The sequence below is a fragment of the Mycteria americana genome, chromosome 1 (assembly GCF_035582795.1).
Source record: "Mycteria americana isolate JAX WOST 10 ecotype Jacksonville Zoo and Gardens chromosome 1, USCA_MyAme_1.0, whole genome shotgun sequence".
Lineage (NCBI taxonomy): Eukaryota > Metazoa > Chordata > Aves > Ciconiiformes > Ciconiidae > Mycteria > Mycteria americana.
This window is the reverse complement of record NC_134365.1, coordinates 46060860-46080954: the sequence shown is the minus strand read 5'-3', so window position 1 is coordinate 46080954 and position 20095 is coordinate 46060860. Positions and strand designations below refer to the sequence as shown.

The 20095-nt window shown below is 36.2% G+C and overlaps 1 protein-coding gene across 4 annotated transcripts in view; it reads right to left on the bottom strand.

Moving 5' to 3' along the window:
• METTL25 (methyltransferase like 25) overlaps window positions 1–20095 on the bottom strand; it is a 65826-nt gene that overhangs the window by 30505 nt on the left and 15226 nt on the right. For 3 of the 4 annotated variants that reach the window (XR_012774826.1, XM_075496333.1, XM_075496342.1), the window contains exons 4-5: window positions 15608–16240; window positions 12517–12661 (exon numbers count right to left, since the gene is read on the bottom strand). Coding sequence is in view for 3 of the 4 variants with exons in the window: in XM_075496333.1 (XP_075352448.1) it covers window positions 12517–12661; window positions 15608–16240 (778 nt within the window). In the remaining variant the exon portion in view is untranslated. The remainder of the gene's footprint in view (window positions 1–12516; window positions 12662–15607; window positions 16241–20095) is intronic. The other variant, XM_075496357.1, reaches the window with a different exon arrangement.

The window sequence follows — 20095 nt, the reverse complement described above, 5'->3', positions numbered from 1 at the left end:
ATGTCCTTGCTTGGGTAGTTCCTGACATATTGATGGTCAAGATAAAAAAAAGCTATAATAAATAGGACTAAATTATGCCCTTTCCCCTCGTTCCTAATTATCCTCTGTCCCATCATTCCTTTTTTAGTATTTGCAGTTGTTGGAAAATCAATGCATCCTTAAGAGTGTATGGTAAATGGTCAAGTTGCATCTTTACCCATATAAAGAGCCGTGACCTAAAGAGCCTTGGGAGGATCTCCTTCTGTCTAACTAGAGCCCTCCTTCTTCCAAAGAATATAGCCAGCATTCCTAGAACTGTAAAACTAAAGAAAAAAAGGCAGGGCACATTTGAGAACTGTAAATGGCATTATAAAGGTAAATCCATTTCCCTTCTTCTCTTTAATTTTTTGTTCTCCTTGTTTTTAATTAATCAGATTCTTTAAAAATATCCTTATTAAAATGTTCTTCATAGAGAAAGGGATTTTTGTATCTATTACTCTGAACACAATAACACATGATTAATCACAGAAACATATTACTGAAAACTAAAAGGAAACCTAGAAGGGCAACACCAAGTGAAAGATGAATAAATGGTTACTGACAGTTTGATGTCAGTACTGGCATTTCAGTAGGGGCCACAGTAAGTAGGGAGGGACCCCCATTCTTCTGGACTCTTGGAAGGCCTTGAATGTCTTAATCTAGACAAATCAGAGAAGCAGAGTGAGGATGGAGATGACAAAAGTAGTTCACAGAAGCAGCAGCCTGGTCTCACAGGAGAAAACAGAGTTCATTCTAGTACTACCAACAAACCCAGGGACTGCCATAAAAATTGAGGTTAGTAGCCGTGACAGGAAATTAAAATAAATTCTTTGCTAACACTGTATTAAAATATTGCTTTTTAGACCTGTTACCTAATTCTAGGAAGTTAGCACTAGTCATATTAAAAATCAACAACAGAAACATGAAACTCCAACTCAAACACCCAGTGAATAAGAAATAAATATGGCATATATGTAGTGTATTAAATACTATGCCATTTCCACTTATATGATGATTCAAAAGACAGTAGTCATTTAACAAATGCACAGACCAAAATATTTACTAGTACAAAGAACATTATATTCTGGTACTCAAAACTGTAAATATAATATTAAAAATTTTACATTTTTGCAAAGTGCTAATTACAGACCTATTAACTGGAAAGGCAAATTACCCCTACTTTTTAAGTTAAATTACCTGGAAAAAATCTCACCTTTACTGGTAAACATGGTAAATGTATAAACTCTCTTTAGTGCAAAAATAAAATGGAATTACAGGATACAAAATCCATAAACTGCCCTAAAAATATATAAGCTAAAGGAAGAGTATTTTTATATAAACTATTTATACAGTGATCAAATATTTTTCTCAATTTTCTTATGTATAAAAATCTATCTTCTTAGACTGAACAATGGCATATTCTGCAGTTGCTTTTAATAAACTCCAAACAAAAAGGAGATGAATTTCAACGCTGGCAAAGGCTGTTTTATCCACTAGACTTGTCTACCTCTTTCACTTAGAGAAAACTCCCACTGAAGCCAATTACCGCCTTTTCATACTACCGGACATCTCTCATAGCACTCAGTTAGCAAGGCGTGACACAAATTTAAAAAAGTGAAAGAATTTATACCCTAAATCAGACAAATCCCATTTGTAAAGTAGGAGAAAGAGGTATAACATATGCATAGACACAATACGTAGCTATCCTTATATATCTTTTAATGTAACCAGTAACATTAACAGAACTATATTTTATACCTCCTACTTCTAATTCTCCTCATCCCAGTCGTCATTAGCTGGCAAGTTTATGTCTTATCTTAGTGGAAATAGGTCGTCTGTAACAAACATGAGATATGCCTATGTAAGAACTGTAGGAGTGAATAATAATAATAGATATTATAATTAATAATAAGAACCATTATTATAATAGATCAGAAGTCTTCTGCACGACAACTCCTGTAACATCCAAGTTGGAATTACACTCAAAGGTCACACTGTACATTAGATTTTCTCACCAAGGCCCTGAAATTACAATACTTAGTACAGAATACTATGCTTAAAAAGAACCCTGCTGAAGTCATTCAAATACTACAAATTGTTTAGCCTACTTATATGCTGTAGACTGAAGGATTAGAACATGTACAACTGTGTATTTATGTTGACATTATGCTACAAAGATGTGTAAAAAGGCAATATCCTAAGACACAGCCTGGAGAAAAGCAGGCTGAGGGGAGACCTTATCGCTCTCTACAACTACCTGAAAGGAGGGTGTAGAGAGGTGGGGGTCGGTCTCTTCTCCCAGGTAACAAGTGATAGGACGAGAGGAAATGGCCTCAAGTTGCGCCAGGGGAGGTTTAGACTGGATATTAGGAAATTTTACTTCACTGAAAGGGTTATCAAGCATTGGAACAGGCTGCCCAGGGAAGTGGTTGAGTCGCCATCCCTGGAGGTATTTAAAGGACGTTTGGATGAGGTGCTTAGGGACATGGTGTAGTGGTGGTCTTGGTAGTGTTAGGTTTATGGTTGGACTCGATGATCTTAAAGGTCTTTTCCAACCTATACGATTCTGTGATTCTGTGATAAAAATCTGTGGAAGATATATTAAATGACTTTGCAGAAACTATATTTCAAGATGGGAAAAAGTTTTCTGAAGTTCTGTATTTGAAAATGGCCTTTGCTTTCAAAAGAAAGCTTTCTCTTTTTTTTATTTCAGTTTGAAAGATTTTTTGTATTTGTTCTCCCTTGTCAAATATGACAATGTGTTTATTTGCCTAGTTTGGTATAAAATGCGCAATGTAAGAGATTTTATGTTGAAACAATCCATTTTTTTCTGTTTCAAAAAAGGTAAATAGACAATTATTCGATACTTTATTTTTCAAAAGACTTATTACATTCCTGCAGATGTTACTGAAATGAGTCGTATATTGAACATGTGTAGTTCATCATTTTCATGAGATTTTGTTTCCAGAGAATTCATGTTAAGAGTCCTTAATGACTGCTGGAGAAACAGCCATTAGTTCACATACCACAAGCTCCTCGCTCTTGACAAACAAAGGCTGTCACTATGCACAGACTCTATTCTTACAGAAGTCTGGGAAGGAATTACCCTATTCAGACCAGCAGAAAATATACAGCAACATTGTGCCTCAACAATGCTATAAATACTGCCATCCAAACAGGAGAGTAATCTTGCTTACCAAGGATTTATAGCTTTAGTAATTCTTCTGCTCTCAGTATAATTAGTCCTTTTGCACTTGATCTCAATAAGTCATTATAAAAAAAAGTGAAGTTTTTTTTCTTCTCAGCTATGTAATTTTTATTATATTCTAAATATTCTGACTCTGTTTCAGAGCATGAAATTGTTAGGGTATTAATCTGAATCTCCTTGAGAGAGCACAAGCTATTTAACTGTGTTCTGCATGGTGACAGAAGAAAAAAGGTTATTAACAGATAATTTTCTTAGGTCAGTAGTGTAATTGGCACAGGCAAACAAAACATTTTTCTTTCAGTGGTTACAAAAGTAAAAAATAATTCTGTATGTTCTGTTGATAATAATTTGTATAGACCCCAATTTTTCTTTAACTTTAATCTCAAATCTCTTCGACCTTTTGCAGATATCTGAGTGTCTACAGAATTTCTTATAAATAGATAGTAGTTATAGGACTATCATTGTGACAAAGCTATAAAGGATTGCTCAAGGAAACAGAGCATGGAAGAAAAGCTAAATGCAGTTCTTAAGCCACAGTCCAGCTTCACAGAAGGAACTCATCAGATGAAATATCTAAAAGTGAAGGATCCCTAGAAGAAGTTATAGAAGAACAGAAGTTGTAAACATCAAAAAATTGCCAAGGCCATATGGCATTCATCCAAAAACTAAAACCAGGATGAAATTGCCAGACTGCAGTGTGCAACTTCTTGATTAAAACTCGTTGGTTCTAGACATCTGAAAAGCAGGTAACGTAATATTAATGCTTATGAAGAGCTCAATGGAAGGCTGAGGGAGCTTCCAAACAGGAAGCCTCACATTTATATGGAGAGAAAGTATTTTAAAGAATAGAGTCATTGGATATATGAGCAAATATAACAAATTTGGGAAGAGTCAACGAGACTTTCTTAAAGGCAAGTCATATCTCACAAACATATTGGAATTTTTTTGAAGGCTTCAAGTAACACTTAGACAAGAAAGACAGAGTGGATTTCCAAATGGCATTCAACAAGACCATTAGAGAAACTACAAAACACAGAACAAGATAAAAAGTATTCCTATGGGTAAGTAATTGACAGAAACAAAGGATGGGAATAAAATACCATTTTTCACAGAGGACAGAGATCACCAGCAGAGGCCTAAGGAGACTTGTGCTGGAACAGGTTGTTGATCAAATTCATAAATGATCTGGAAAAGTTAATGAGGAGTAGGACAAAGTTTGCTGATGATCCTAAGTGTAATAAAAAATAGATCCATTTCTAATAAAAATTAGAGATGAAATGGCATATAAAATTCAATATAGATGAAAGTGATTCAAATTGGGAAAAATATTAACTTTAAACATACAGTAAATGGCTTTGAACTGAGAGCTGACAGTTCGATGAAAAGATCAGCCCAGTACAAAGAAGAGGAAAAAAAATATTAAGAATTATTAAGGAAAAAAACCAGAAAACACTATTATGCTACTACATAAATCCATGCTGCACCTGAATCTTGAATACTGTGCTTGGATTTGTTTTTCTCACCTCTGATAACAAGTAATACCACCCAAAAAGGTGCAGAGAAAAGAAACAGGATTGTCGCAAGTAAGGAACATTTTAACAACAGGAGCAAGTAATACGAAAAATTAAAGCTGTAAAACAGATAATGGGGGAATGAAAAATCTGTAAAATCATGAACGGGATGGAGAAAATAAATAGGGAGAGATGTGTACTGGCTTTTACACCCAAATTTAAGGGGTATAAAAAAGAAACATGCAGTTAGTGGCCCAAAATCAATTAGAAGGAAATGCTGCTTCATACAACAAGCAGTTGATTTCTTACTGTAGCATGCTATAGATGCTAAAAGTTTACCTATGTTCAAAAGTAATCTGAAGGATTCAAGGAATAAAAATCCATCAAGGGCTATTTAATGTAAATATATCACTTTGTTCCAAGAAGCTCATGACCCAAAACATCCTGGAAGCATGAGAGGGTATTTGGAGGAAGCATTGCTATGTACTCCCTATGATTTTATACTCTTCTATACGTGCCTGCTATTAGCTTCTATGGAAGACAAGAAAGACAAGACACTGGAAGAGAGGAACCTTTGATGTTAACAAATCGCATTATTTCCATGTCTCTATTATGGAGGCTGAAGCCAGGCCGTATGTTTATTTTGTATCTTCATTCTATTTTGTTATCAAAATATTATTTTATGTAAAAATGAATTAGTCTTCTTTCATATACTGATGCCACATCTGCCAAAAAAGGCCTGAGAATGTGATACAAGCAATGTAGACATTCAAACTATACTCCCAGGTCTACCAATGTAGCAGACAGAGTGGGAAAGCAAGCTAATTCATTAACATATGAAATTGTACTTTGATAGCAAAGCAAAGAATTACAGATATTCATTACCTGTAGAAGTGGAGGCAGAAGTTTCCAAAATTCTCAGCTATTTCAAGTATTTAAGAATCTTGAAAAACTCAACTAAAGACGTTTCTAACATAACATCATGAACATGATGAAAGTTTGGTGCTTATTTTAAAGTTGGGATTATCTCAGTGGATTTATGCCAACTTAAACTAATCAAAGATCTGTTTCATAGTGTATTTCAATCATAAAAATAACATGGAAATTATGTCACTCAACTTTTTTATTCCTTTAATGAACTCCATTAATATTAATGAAATTACAACAAATCTGTATTCAAAACCGTTAAGCTTGGATCATAACCAAGGGACAATTATTTGTCTTTAGTGATTCTGAAATCCTTGAGGATTCATTACAAAGTGCTACCAAATCTCGCATGCATTTTCCAGTACTAGGACAAAGCCAGAGTAATTATTGAGTAAAGATTATTTAAGATGAATAAGTAATTCCAAACAATGATATAAAATTCTCAATAGCATCTTCTGAGATTGTAATTAAATGGAATTAAATGTCATTTTTCCTTCCCCTGAGATTTTTCAGTGGGAAGTAATCTTTATTACTCTCATCAAAATCCTTCACGCACAGCCTACTTTGTCTGTTCGTATGCACTGCCAAACTCAGTCAAGGCAGTACTGAAACACAAATAACCCAACCTGTTTTAGGTCTTCCATGGCATCTATCTTCCATGACATAGTAGATCTCAGTCTGCTTCTACGATTCCAAAGAAAGGAGAGGAGCTACTTAAACTGCCTTATTCTTTCATGGGAAAGACTAAATCTTCCTTGGCCAAAGACTTCACAGTTCCTTGAGTTTGTATTTTTCCTAAAAATCCCATCTCTAAACAGGATTTTGCTGGGGGGAGCGGGGGTGAAGAAAAATGTTCTTCCATTTCTGGAAATAGAACCAGTTGTCATCGAAATAATTTTCAAAACCCAAACCTATGCTTTAGTTACTGTGCATTATAGAAACCTTGGCTTTCTCAATTATAATCTCTTTCTGTGTACACACACAAAATTATAAATGTAAGATAGTTTCAGGTTTTAATATATTTTTGCTACATTTATTCATAAAAAATAGTTTAATAACTTAAATAGGTAATGCTGTCATTTAATGTCTGTAAAACTTACCTAGTTAATATTTTTTCAAGTTCCATATTTTTTTCAGGATCAATTTTGATGGAAAACATCTGGGGTTTAGTGACTAGTTAGCTCTGTCACAAATTCATGGAAATCTAAAGCAATATCTTTAAGCAGTATCTAAAGATGCCTTGGAAAGGAAATCAAGGTTTTTGATCTTTTGCTTGGAAGTGTTTTCCTCTGTTGCCATGGTATCAGTGATAGCTATTTTAAGACATTGGCTGTGGAATATCCTTGAAAATATACCTAGGCAACACATAAATCATCTGTACTGTAATACTTCTAAAACAGTGACTAATCTTTCCATGTTTCAGTGGAACAGTGATATGAAGCCATTATGTTTGTATAAGGAATCCTTTAAAAAATGCAGTTTTGAAGTTTTTGTCCACTGAATCCACCTTATTCAAGGCCTTTTCAGTTTTCGCAAATCTGATAAAATTCTGTATGTGAATTTTGACTAACCTTTGTATCCCTTTCAGTTCCCTTAATTATGTTCACTAGCTTTTAAAAGTTAGAGCATAACAAACGTAGCCAAAGTTTATATTTATGTAACTTGAGAGTCCAAGGCTCTTACTCTTCTGGAAAAGGTTTGTTGACTTCTTCCAGAGTGCCTTATCAACAAGCTACTCTTCACAGCTTCCAGGATGGCTCTAGAACTCCTCTGCCCAGCATATATCTTCTTCTTCCTAGAGCAGTGACCTGACATTGGAAATCCTTACAAAAGCTGGAGTTCACGATTTGCAGTACTCAAGCTAACCCCAAAAAGGGTTTCTATCAGCTATCACTGAAACTACCTATACAACTACACCTATGTCTTATTTCAGATTATGAAATACTTATAAATAAGTAGTTCCTTAGCAATAGTAACGTTCATGTGCTTTTTCCTCAAAACAGAGGATATCATATTGAAGAATTTCACTGGTTTCTAGACTGGTACTGACATGTTTGGTGGTACAGAGGATGGAAAGAAGAGAATTAGAATACAGAAGCACTTCAGTTGCTCAATTGAATTCAGCAATTGCTCAAACACTCAATTGAATTGAGCAATTGCTCACACACTCAATCCTTTTTAAGGAAAGTCAAGTCTTTTTGAAAAATATTTTAAATTTGCAGTTACTGTCTGTTAAAGGATAATCATAGTCCAGCTGGTACATTGTCCAAGAAATGTATTAGCCGAATGTAAGATAAAACAGCTCCCAAAAATCCTAAGAATAGCTCCTGAACAGAGGCACAGAGTTTGTTTTAACCTAAAAATCATTAGCAAACTGATTTTTTCCAGAAAAACTGCCATAATGGCTCACTATGTAAATAGGTTTATGTAAAAAGTCTCTAATAAATAGTAAAATCCTTACTACTCTGATGTAATTGACTATCCAATGCAGTAACAGTGAAGAAAAACCCCAAAGGAATCAATTATACTAATGGCTAAGTGCATTTTACCCATAGAAGAATCTCTGTATAAACAGCCAATTCTCCTTAGAGAAAGCCAAAGTAAAACTACTTAGAATTTTCCAAAGCTGTCATAATATTCCTTATTAACTGAAATTTAGTATTTGGTACTGCTTATAACAGCAGTGAAATTTAAAGACAGGTGCTAAAAGTCACTGGCTTCAACGTTTTTTAATTGAATTGAAATTCGACATTACACAGCACCTCTTGGTTGTTGTAGTTACTAACAAATCAAACCAAAGGCTTTCATGATCTTGAGAGTTCAAAATTATTCCCGGCATAACTGGAAATGTGGTCCCACTACAAAAATTTCCAGATGAATTTAGCTTATTTATAGACACCTAGAAGGACACTGTATACTGACTAGTAATATTCAAGACTGTGACTACTGGCACCTACTTTCATCAGAAACGCTCCCAAAGTGTTCACAACAGGTCCAATAGCAAACTGAATCAGGCAACCTTGCAATATCTTTACTATTTACAGTATATGAGAAATGTAAGGCATTATTCCTTGTAGTCAGCTCCTCAGAGACAAAAAACCCCAAACTTGCGATAACCAAGGTGATTCAATAGCCTGCCAAAAATGGCATAGTAACATTTTGTTGATATTTTGTCAACTCATCACCTCAGACTTAGAAACACCACGTTAGGCATCAAAACAGGTAAAATTTCTTCCCATGAATATGGGAAGAATTCCAGTTAATATGAAGTGAAAAAGCAATTTTTCACTGGCCTCAAACAAGACTGATCTTGGTATTAAATAAAACTTAACTGCCAAACAACATACAGCCTAGCTATCTCAAGTTATGGCAACTGCCAGTCCACAGCAGCTTTTTTGTGGGCTGGCACATCTGCTTCAACTAGGCTTATGAGAACAACCACCTGCATTTACATTAAAGAAAAAGAAGCAGCAAAGATGGAAAATGTGCTACTTTGGGGGAAGGAGCTTTGAGGTGGACTCGCCTCAACATTGTCCTTGAGAAGATAAAAAAGCTTTTAAACTGGGAAAAAAATTAATAGAAATATAAAATAGAGCAATGACATTATTAAAACAGAGAAGCCTCAAAGCTACTAAGTCAAGATAAAATTAGTACAAAATGCTTTATAACAGAACTTCCCACTATGTCCTCGCAGGCAAGCCCTTGCTTACTGGACTGATTTCAAACAAATAAGTGATTTCCTGTGTTGCAGCAAATTCTGCCCAGTTCTCTCTGCTTCTTAGGAACATCTTCTGTCCATCACTGCAGAGATCTAGCTCTAAGTCTGCATCCTAATAATCAAACTAGTCTCCCCACCTAAGGCTTCTACAGGTCTGTCCAATCTCTGGTTGATGCCTAGATTAGCCAGTAGCTTCCCTGAGCTACGTGTCGGAGCCTGGGCACATGAAGGACTACCTACAGCAGAGATTATATTGGCTCAGGGACCACACAAGCAAACTGGAAACACACAAGTGCATGTGACCAGATGTGTTGTATTTCAGGAAGCTGAGGCAACTGGCTGGTGTCACACGCAGGCCACACTCTATCATCTTTGAAAGGTCACGTCCATCAAGGGAAATTCCTGATGACCAGAAAAAGGCAAACGTCACACCCATCTTCAGTCTAACCTCAGTTCTCAATAAGCTTATGGAGCAAATTTTCCTGGAAACCATGCCCAGGCCCATGAAGAACAAGAAGGAGATTGAGAATAGCTGGCAGGAATTTACCAGGGCCTGACAAACTTTATTGCCTTCTGTGATGCAGTGACCGGCTCCATGAACTCGGGGAGAGCATAGTCATAGTTTGCCTTGGCTTTAGCGAGGCCTTCAGCAAGGTTTCCTTAGCATCTTTATAGACAAACTGGAAAGATATGACTCAGACAGGTGGACTCTAAGGTGGGTACAAAATTGATAGGACTCTGAAGCTTAACAGTGAAGCCTGCAGGTTAAGGGATGTGATTATTACCCCTTTTTAGCACTTGTGAGAGTAAGAGTATCTAGAGCGCTGCTTTGGGCTCTCCAGCCCACCACACTGACTTACTGGAATGAGTTCAGTGGTGGCAAGAGGACTACAGGGCTGCAGAGAAGGTCAAGGAGGGATCTAACTGCTGTCTTCGACTACCTAAAGGAAAGGGAACAGAAAAGATTAAGCCGGACTCTTCTTGGAGGTGCACAATGAAAAGACAATAGATAATGCACGAGAGCTGCGAATTCTGAATAGATATGAGGAAAAAAACGTTGTGGTGAGGGCAAACATTGGAATGGGCTGCTGAATCACCAGCCTTGGAGATATTCAAAACATGACTGGACAAGGCCTTGAACAACCTGATCTAAGTTGGCCCTGCCTTGCGCCGAGATCTGGACCAGATGACCTTCAGAAGCCACTTCCAAGTTAAATTATTTAATCATGATTTTATGATTTGGTCCATTTTGGAAGCAGTACCAAAATTCACTTACCTCAGACAGCTGCAAGAGGAATTAGTTTACTTCTTGTACAAGTGAATTGTTGGATCCATACCATCTGATTAGTTACAGAGCCCTCTAGCATCCTCTAGAATGCTTTGGCAGTCTGAAATCCATGCATAGGAAGTAAACGCAAGCTATAGTTGTAATTCTTTCCCATTTTCCCTCTGAAGAAATTTTAGCTCTTAGATGTTGTTGGTCCTTGCGCTCTTACCCCTTCACTGCACCTTTATGAACAAGCCATATAGTAGATGACGTTTCCAGGGGAATACAACAGCATTATAGATTTTAGAATATGTACCCTCCTAGTAATAGTAAAAAAGAAATCAATTTTTTTGAGCATCACTGGAACTACTTATGTGTTCTTTCCCCAAAAAAGAATACTGTAATTTCCTTTTATTCTGCCTAAAGGTTCTTCTTTGAGAGTAATTTTTATCCTTCAAGCTGAGAAAAATCAAACAGTTAGAAATTCCAACATGCAGTTTGGCTTCACTTCCATACTGCTATGAAACTGCAGTACCTCTTACCACCGTGCATGTACATCTGTTTGTTTGAACTTAAAATAGGTTATCACACCTGATCCTTTGGTGCTGTCTGAGTAACAATAATTTAGTAAAGCCTTATGCGCTGGTCTGGAAAGAGTAATCCTACAGCTAGAACAGGAGTTGTGTCCTCTTTGCAATAATAAGAAACAATCAAATGTTTCAGACACACAAACTTAATGACAAGTGCCTGAAAAGTTCATCATTTTTCAAAACTCTGATGTAAAAGGAACGGTTATGTTTTTTACTAATCGCATTTCTATAACTTAGAAATTTCGATTGTATTTTCTTTTTCTTTGTTTTTGGGGTGATCTGAAGTATTGTGAAATAACTGAAACTAAAACACTGCAAAAACTCTTGAAATTGTTGCAGAGCGAGATAAAAACAACATGAAAAGATCATTAAAGCAAGCAAGAGCTAGCATGTGTTGTGGTCAGTCTGGAGCTGTGCCTTAGCTGCCTGAGCAGCCAACGGTTAAAGAGCAGCAGCTGGGTTCCACCTGCCTTTCTGTCCGTGAAGTTCCCTGAAAGGGCTGAAATAAACTTTGCCAATCCACCCCTCTCTCAAATTGTGTGGATATGATGATCACATTCTAGGACTTTGGCAGAAGGTCATTTAGACAGCTCAGCTACATACCACTTGTCTCAGGAAAGCCAGCTACTGAATGTTTTTCATTATGCAGAATTTACCTTTCAAGTAAAGATACCAACTTTCTATCAAAAATGAAAAAACCCCACATTTGAAGGAAAATTTGCCTATAGTGTGAATCCCCAAATAATTCTCAGGTTGTCTCCCCAAGAAAAACTGTTATATATGTCCTGTTCCAAAATGTTCTAAACTGGCAATGCCCCAGAGCACAGCACTCAGATGAGTGTTTTTTGGAGTAATAACTTACATTACAAGGACTTAATTCTGCACATAGTTGTATATGTACAACTCAACATAAATGGATGTTCCATGCAGACAGCCAAGGGCAAAATCTGGTACAAAATATTTCAAAAGGATGAAAACATATTGGACTAAAAAAGCCTCCACATTTTACAAGTGAAGTAATGGAATAAAACCAGCTGTATTCATAACCACATAAAAACATTCTGAATTAATGTCCCTAATTTCAGTAAGAATATTAGGAATATTGGCACAACAGAAAAGCTACAGGGCATCCGGGAGTGAATGACCCACCTAATGTAATCAAACCCAGTACTAAATAAGCCACTGGAAAGGAACAAACACAAGGAGGTTATTAATTAAAAGGTATAATACTCTCAACATGCAAACTGGCAGCCACACGTTAAGCTCAGAAGAATTACCTTCTTGGTTTTCAAACTGTTCTGACAACAGATGGTAGCAGCAGCCTACACTGCACACTGCTTTGATTTCAGGCTTGGCAGTAAAAATTCGTAATGTATTTGCAGCGAGATCGCCACATGTATGTAGACCCACCATCATACAGTCCTAAGAAGAAAAAGATAAAAAAAAAAAACAATAAAGCATCTCCATCTTCAATTGAAAGAGCACGAATAACAACAACAAACTCCAAAACCCAAACATGCTGCAAATGGTTATCGAGCTGTAAGGCTTAAATACACAACTCCACGAGGACTCCTGCTGTTCTCTTCTAGAATTTTTCAGTGCATAATAAAAGCTCTTCAGCTCTTTCATCATAAAAGAAAACATGGTGCATTGCATGTGTGGAGAGACAGACTGCTCATCGCTTTGTTCAGGTAAGGAACGATGCGTTTCTGCACTCTACCTTCACCGGCCATGAGGAAGCAGAAGTTCAAGGCTATGAACGGCAGCTGATTTACCTGCATGCAAGGGAACATGTACGTGGTGACCGGACACGGGCCATTTTCTCTTGTCTTTCCTAGCTTTCCTGTTATTGTTATTACTACCACTGCTACTTCCTTTTCTTACCTCGGATGTACTGCTATAAATCTGGCTGCACCTACCTATGGCATTTCTGCTACTTTAAGTGGCTGAAATCAAACCCACTTCCTAATATAGATGTAATGTGAAGAGCAGGCTTTGTTATTTCTGAAACTGTAGTACTGCCACAGTTTTGCAGTGTGCCTACTACTATTCAACAACAAATGGGCATTTTCTTCCTTAGCACACAGTAAGAACTTCAGCTTCAGATGCTTTGTTCTTCTGCCCATTCTATTTCCTGCTTTCATTTTTCCTCAATTTCCCTTTTCCCTCTATTTCTCCATCCAAATTATCCCTCTTCTCACCTTTCATAACGAGATATTTCCCTTCGAGCATTATTAGTTGGAATCTACATAGTAAACACGGTGTGCTCCAAATTTCAGCCTTATTTATTAACAAGGTAATCAACAAGAAATTAGCCCAGAGACATTCAACTGGGATACCTTTCTATAATCATTCTGACGTTATATGCACATCTATTTTTGCTGCTCTATATCTGATTTTCTCACCCATCTGTATTATATAGTATATGTATGTGCAAAACAATAAAACCTCCCCTTTCCTCTGTTTTTTTTAATTCTTCCTGTCCCCCTTCTACCTTCCACTTTGTGCTGCTTCTCTGTGCTTGCCCTCTCCTTGTCTTAGGATCCAAAATTTTTAGGTGGCAAAAGTTCAGTTTCAGTCCAGCTGAGTTTTTAAAGACTTTTTTCCTATCAGTCAGCTTCAGCTCACCATTCCACAAAGCTTTTTTCCACATGCAATTACAGAAACAGGGGAACAAGACTAAAGTTTGGAAGCTAAGGGAAGATGTGCACTTGCAAGGGCAGCATTTAAACCCCAGGACAGGAAAAGTTAGGGAGATTCTTTCAGGAGAAAGCTAGTGGAAGATGGCTACCACATGCAAGGTAGAGGAAACACATTACAATGCTCAAAACTTCTGAACAGTACGAGGGCAGTCTGTCTCAGGTACGCTTTTGGACCATCACTGACTTCAGTGAGGTTGCTTGGGTATAACTGAAAGTACTTTCTGGATCGTTGGCTTAAGGGTAGCAAAATTTGATATCTCAATATTAGTCCTGGGCTATATACAAATATGCATTCCTATACCCATATTTCATCAGCAGACTAATTTCAGAACTTACAGTATAAATCAGTAAATACTAATTTTACCCATTCCTCATTTGTCCCCAGCTTAAGAAAATTGAGAAAAAAAAATCAATTTATGGTTATGATAAAAAAATGTAAATATTATAAAACTATTTCTAAAAAATATTTTATTTCTAAAAATTCTCAAAATACTTTTAAAACATGTAAATTATTGCACATTTTAAAGTTTTTTAATTATATTCATCACACATAATGTGCAGTTTGGTTATTACTATTTTTTAACACAATGAAGCTTTTATCTTTTCTGACAGTAATTTTTTTTTTATAAAGAAAGGCAGTGATACAGGATTTCTTCTACCTTTTACATCATACAAATTACATGCTAAGAGGATACGAAATCCAACTGTGCAAATGTAAAGGCATATGCTTCATCAACAAACCCTGCTGCTCAGGGTGTCTTTTGCAGACAGGCATGAGCTTGCTCCACACGTTCTCAGATACTCAGTAGGATCTATTAGCTCAAGTTATAGGGCCATCAGCACAAACGTATGGTCTTGAATCAGAGATGAATTACACCCCTGAATATAATAGTTCAGTTACTACTGAACACAGTAGTTTTTATCTTCTGAGACAAGTTTTTATCTTCCCATAAAAGACTGAATGTATCTACCCAATCAATGTACGTTAGCTCAGGCACAGGAACTAAACAGCCATACAGCTTCTAGACTGGTGTCACTGTCTTTGGGCAGCTGAGCTTGGGCTTGCTTGCTTGTGCAGACACAATCCCCGCCAGCTAGTAAATTACTAGGTGAACTTAAAGTAACTCTGAAAAGTCAAAACATAAAAACATTATTTGCAAATAGGGCTCTCTACAAACTCTTTATGTTGAGTACTATACACAATAAATTTTCCTATGCCTTCAAAGTTTAATTGAAATTACAAAAATATAAAAATTAATAAATAAGAAGTTTCAGGAAAATTGAAAATCCAGTGCTTAGTATATCCACCTACCTGGTAAATATAACTCTTTTCATAATAATTAGATGTTATCTATAACCACAATTGTAAAATACCTGAATGTGCTAATATGTATGCTGTTAACTTTGACAGCTGATTATTATCTACCCCATACATTCTAAAGGCTGCTTTACATATTCAAAATAATCCCAACACATATATTAAAATAGAAAAACAATCTGTATCTGCTAGACATACTTCTGCTAACTGGCTGAAAAACATTATTGGGCCAGAATATTCATTTACACCATTGATAGCACTCTATGTACACTCAGCAAACATTATGTACATATGAAAATGGCAATATAAAGACAATGGACAATCTACTTCAAATATTAGTAAAATAACCTCCAGATCTGTTATGATGTCACTGAGTTCTGTTTCTGCAGTGATGCAAGAGGTCAATGGAAAATACAGATTTGATTCACTCGACGTGCTCGCTTTGGCCTTAAGAGATGCCATTTTTCTTTGCGCCTTTTCCTCTTCACAGAGTTCCCCACAGTTACACTGAGATGAAGAAGAAACTTCTACAGCATCAGCAGGCAGAACATTTAGAATAGCAAGAACCTCTTCAGAAAGTCTGCTCTCATCACGTTGTGTCTGAGCCACCAAATCAACTTCAGTTTGTTTGCTGGTTTCAGATGCAGCTATTTCTGTGAAATCACGAGAAGGAACTAAATCTTGGATAGTCACTTGGTCCTGACTTTGAAGACTGCTGTCATTATTTAAGGGCTTTTCATTGATTGCTTTACATTTACGTTCACTTTCCACTGGCCTGTCATTTGCCTTTTCCAACCTCTGGCTTTTGAGGTTTGCTCTTCCTCGACTCTGATATGCTTTCCAGTGTTTCTTCAATTTTCTGTTCCTTTCATGAGCACCATTAGTGTTGGTGTTTGAGGAGTCAATTCCATAAACTTTTAAGTTATATTGCATGGACAAAAATGAACTGAGGTAGCCTTTTCCAGAACCTATATCAATAACCTAGATAATGGAGAAAAAAGAAAATAAAATTTGCTGTATTAATAACAACAAGACCCACTTCAATCAAATACCAAATAATTCCCTAAAAATTTAAGCATGGATTTAATAGCTATCTTATCAGTATCATCCCTCCTAATACACTTAGTTCTTTTCCTTTGTTGGTCCACTTTCTGGCTTTAGAACACAGAATTAAGTCTTAACTGATTTGCTCCAGAAAACAGACACTGCAATGCTTATGCAATGCACATGTCCTGACTCTTCTGGGAAAGACTTTCAGTGTATTTTTTGACACCTAACTTCCTTCTGCTAAAGAAAATAACCATAAACCACCAGCAACACCACCTGCCCTTGCTAAACTGGGTCAAGATATCAAGTTAGCAACGAAAGCATTCCCAGTATTTAGCTTTAGGCAGCCTAGCTCCCATACTGAGGAGTCTACTACCACTAGGTGTACAGAAATAAGCATCTTCAGATTCGATGCCTAACTTAATCACTTCAGATGTCACCTAAAGACAGGTGATATTGATACCCCCTTTTATGTCAGAATGCTTATTTATACCGCTTTCCCATTCTGCGAAAATGATCCATACAGCTTTGATTAACACGAGGATGCTTTTGTAATAAAACAAAGGGGCTCATATGGCACATGTGCCTTCTCCACTGCCTGGTCTGGAGCAAGGAGTGAATAGAAGGGATAACTAGCTGACAGTTGAGTTTGTCTCATAGCTGATAGCATGTGCTAGTTCAGTGACAGATATAACACAGGAGGGAAAACACTATACAGAGTAGTAGCAGGAACAAGGGTAACTTGAGACCTTTAAGTACATAATCACAGCTTTATATCATGTGTGTTTTAATTTGTAATAAATATATAACAAAATATTTTACAAGAATAGGCAGAGTGACATTTCTCTAAGGAAAGAAAATGGTAATGTTCGCTTCTGTTTACGTGTCTACCAAAAATTATATAAACTAAATATAATTACTTCTTTGTAGATGTTCCCGAAAGTGTTTGATTCAAGAACATCTATGTCTTGTTCTTGGTCTGTCACACGTTCATAAGAAAGCTTACACTGATATTTGTAAGTCCAAATAGCAGCACACACTACATGGATCCATCTTAAACTCAACTGCATAGTTTTTTACCAGCTAAGAATACTCAGTACAGCAATACTCTTACTGAAATGAAAAAGAAAGATTTACTCCTTATTCTAAGAAGTTAAAGATTTGTACAGCCATGGAATTAGAAAGAAAAATTTGAACCAATATCACTAAAGACTACGTAAAACAGTGGACAATGCACACTATTAGGCAAAAATTGTTTACCCAGGCTGCACATGGCTTTCTCATCTGCACTTGTCATGTGATATTGCTGTATATTTGCCATCTAGGTATGCTACAATCCTCACATTTCTTGAATGAAATCAGTACAGGAGTGGATTTAGTGAAATAGAATTGATATAATCTAAGCATACTTTTTGAAAAGGTCATTTATTTGTCAAACTTATCAGCAATATTCTCCTAGATTATTTAAAAGTGAAGGAAAGAAAAGCATTCAAGGAATAATTTTACCCACTATTTTATGTAACAGATATTACTATTATGCAGAATATGCACACTTCCACTTCTATAAGGTTTTTAATTATTTCTGTGAAAGGCAGCATTTGGACACAAGAGTCAGCTACTGAATTATTCCTAACTCCTACGTGTGACCTCTAGTGGCTGTAAAGACAAACTGCTGTCTGGGTAAGGTTTTTTTAGGTGTTTCCAAGTAAAAAGAAAATGGTAATATATTGTTAAATTAGCACTGGGAGAATAGTTTTAAAACGAAAGGAAAATTTGACTAAAAATAAGCAGGCAATGATCTTGTGCTAAACAAACAGATGGCATTAAATGAATCCCTGCTTTACCTTCCCTTGATTACATAAGGAAAGGTAATCAGCAATCCATAGCATATCTGCCAAGCATGAACTTTTAAAATGAAATTTCCATGATATAATGAACTCCAAAGGTCTTGTCCATAGTGAGTTGGGTACTATGTTTAAACACAGTTTCTGGCACAGCACAATCAAGAACTTTGTTTCCAGAAGCATTCCAACATTTCCCAGCACCAAATCACAAATTTAATGGATGCTGAATGCAGAATTATATCATACTTACATTACACATTGCAACTATTGCTGCACATGCTGCAATTTCCAAGGAAAACTTTCACAAATACATTAAAGAAAACAAATGTCCATTTAAACAAAGAAGAATCATCACTGGCTTCTTTTCAGAGTTTAATCAAGAACTTTGTTATAAAATAAAGTTCCACTTGCACAATAGGAACAATGCTTAAAAGGGGCACTAAACAACTGAAAAAAACCCTTTAGTTAGTTTGCTTTAATGTTTTAATTCAAATCACTAATCTAGAAGTGATTACAGTAGTAATAAAATTTTTGCTTTTATTCTCATTTTACTATTTATTATACTACATTATAAAATACCACAAAAGAGTAATATCCTCTACCACCCATTATACATCATGGGTATGGAGGTGAAGTGGAGGGCATTTTTCAAGCCGTCAGTGATCTGTAGTATCTGAAAGAAACACCCTGAGGACACGTGCTGTTGTAAAACATGTGTTGTGTTTTCATAGCTCTAGATTTTTTAATTAAATGTCACATATATTTTGTTTTGCAAGAAGGATAGAAAAAAATCAATAAGGAAAAAACTCTCCTAAAACTTTACAATTCCTATATTTTTTTAAGTTGAAAGGTAACCAAAACAAAAGGAGTCGCTTTTTTAATAACTGAGAAGGAGGCTTTTCTTTTTTTTTTTTAATGTAACTGGAAAGCTCTTTTCATATATTAGGGATTTGTAACTTTGCACAAATAAATTTTGTTACAGTGTATGACTAAAATGGAAAAAAGTTAATATAGAGCAGTCAGCATTTCATATTCAGTGATATACTGCAATAATATTTTTCATTAAATGTTACAATTTTTTCAAAAAATAAACAGAAAATAATCCTTTGTCTAAAGATACTCCAAGCCATCCGATAAAAGTGCATAATCACTGCATGAAATTGCAGCATATTGACAGACACTTAATAATGGTTGGTCTGAGATTTCATTAGTAACCAGCTACATGGGGACTTAGGTTAGGTCATTAAGGTGGCTCTACTTTTTTACTCTCTGAATGTGGGTTTTCCTTTCCTTTCATTCCTGAATCTCACAGGAACTATTTAAAATCTAAATGAAAATGCTATATGAAACACCACCTTCCAGCAAACGCAGAGAACATTCAGTATCGCATTATAAGCACGCTACACTCTCCTACAGCTTTTTCAGCACATGAAAGTCTTCAACACTTGAACAACTAATACTTGCCTGAAGCAAAAGGTAAGCAAGGCAAAAACCACGCTAATGATGGAAGAAACCACTTTCACAAACCTCCTGCTACTGTATTTCTATTCTTTACAGAGCACATCCACTTTACGGCTGTTGAGGGCACCCAGACTTGTCACCGCGGCTGGCTCTTGAAAGATCTGCTGGAGAGATCGCTTTCCATCGCTGTAAGCGATCGCAGATGCTCACAAATTGATTGCGTCTCATCCAGTAATATTTGGCCTTAATTGCAGCTCTCTATTTACTTGGTAATCCCAGTTGTAAGGAGAGGACTGCCTAAAACTTTGCCTTCATCCGTCGTTCATCACAAAACAGATGGTCAAGATTCAGAGTTTTGATCTCTGTTTCCAAGGATGCCACAGGCCTGACCCAAACCTATCAAGAGTACTGCACCATTTACATTATCTAAATTAAACTCCGTCTGAGCCAAATAACTTCCTAATCACAGCTCAGCTTCAGCAAC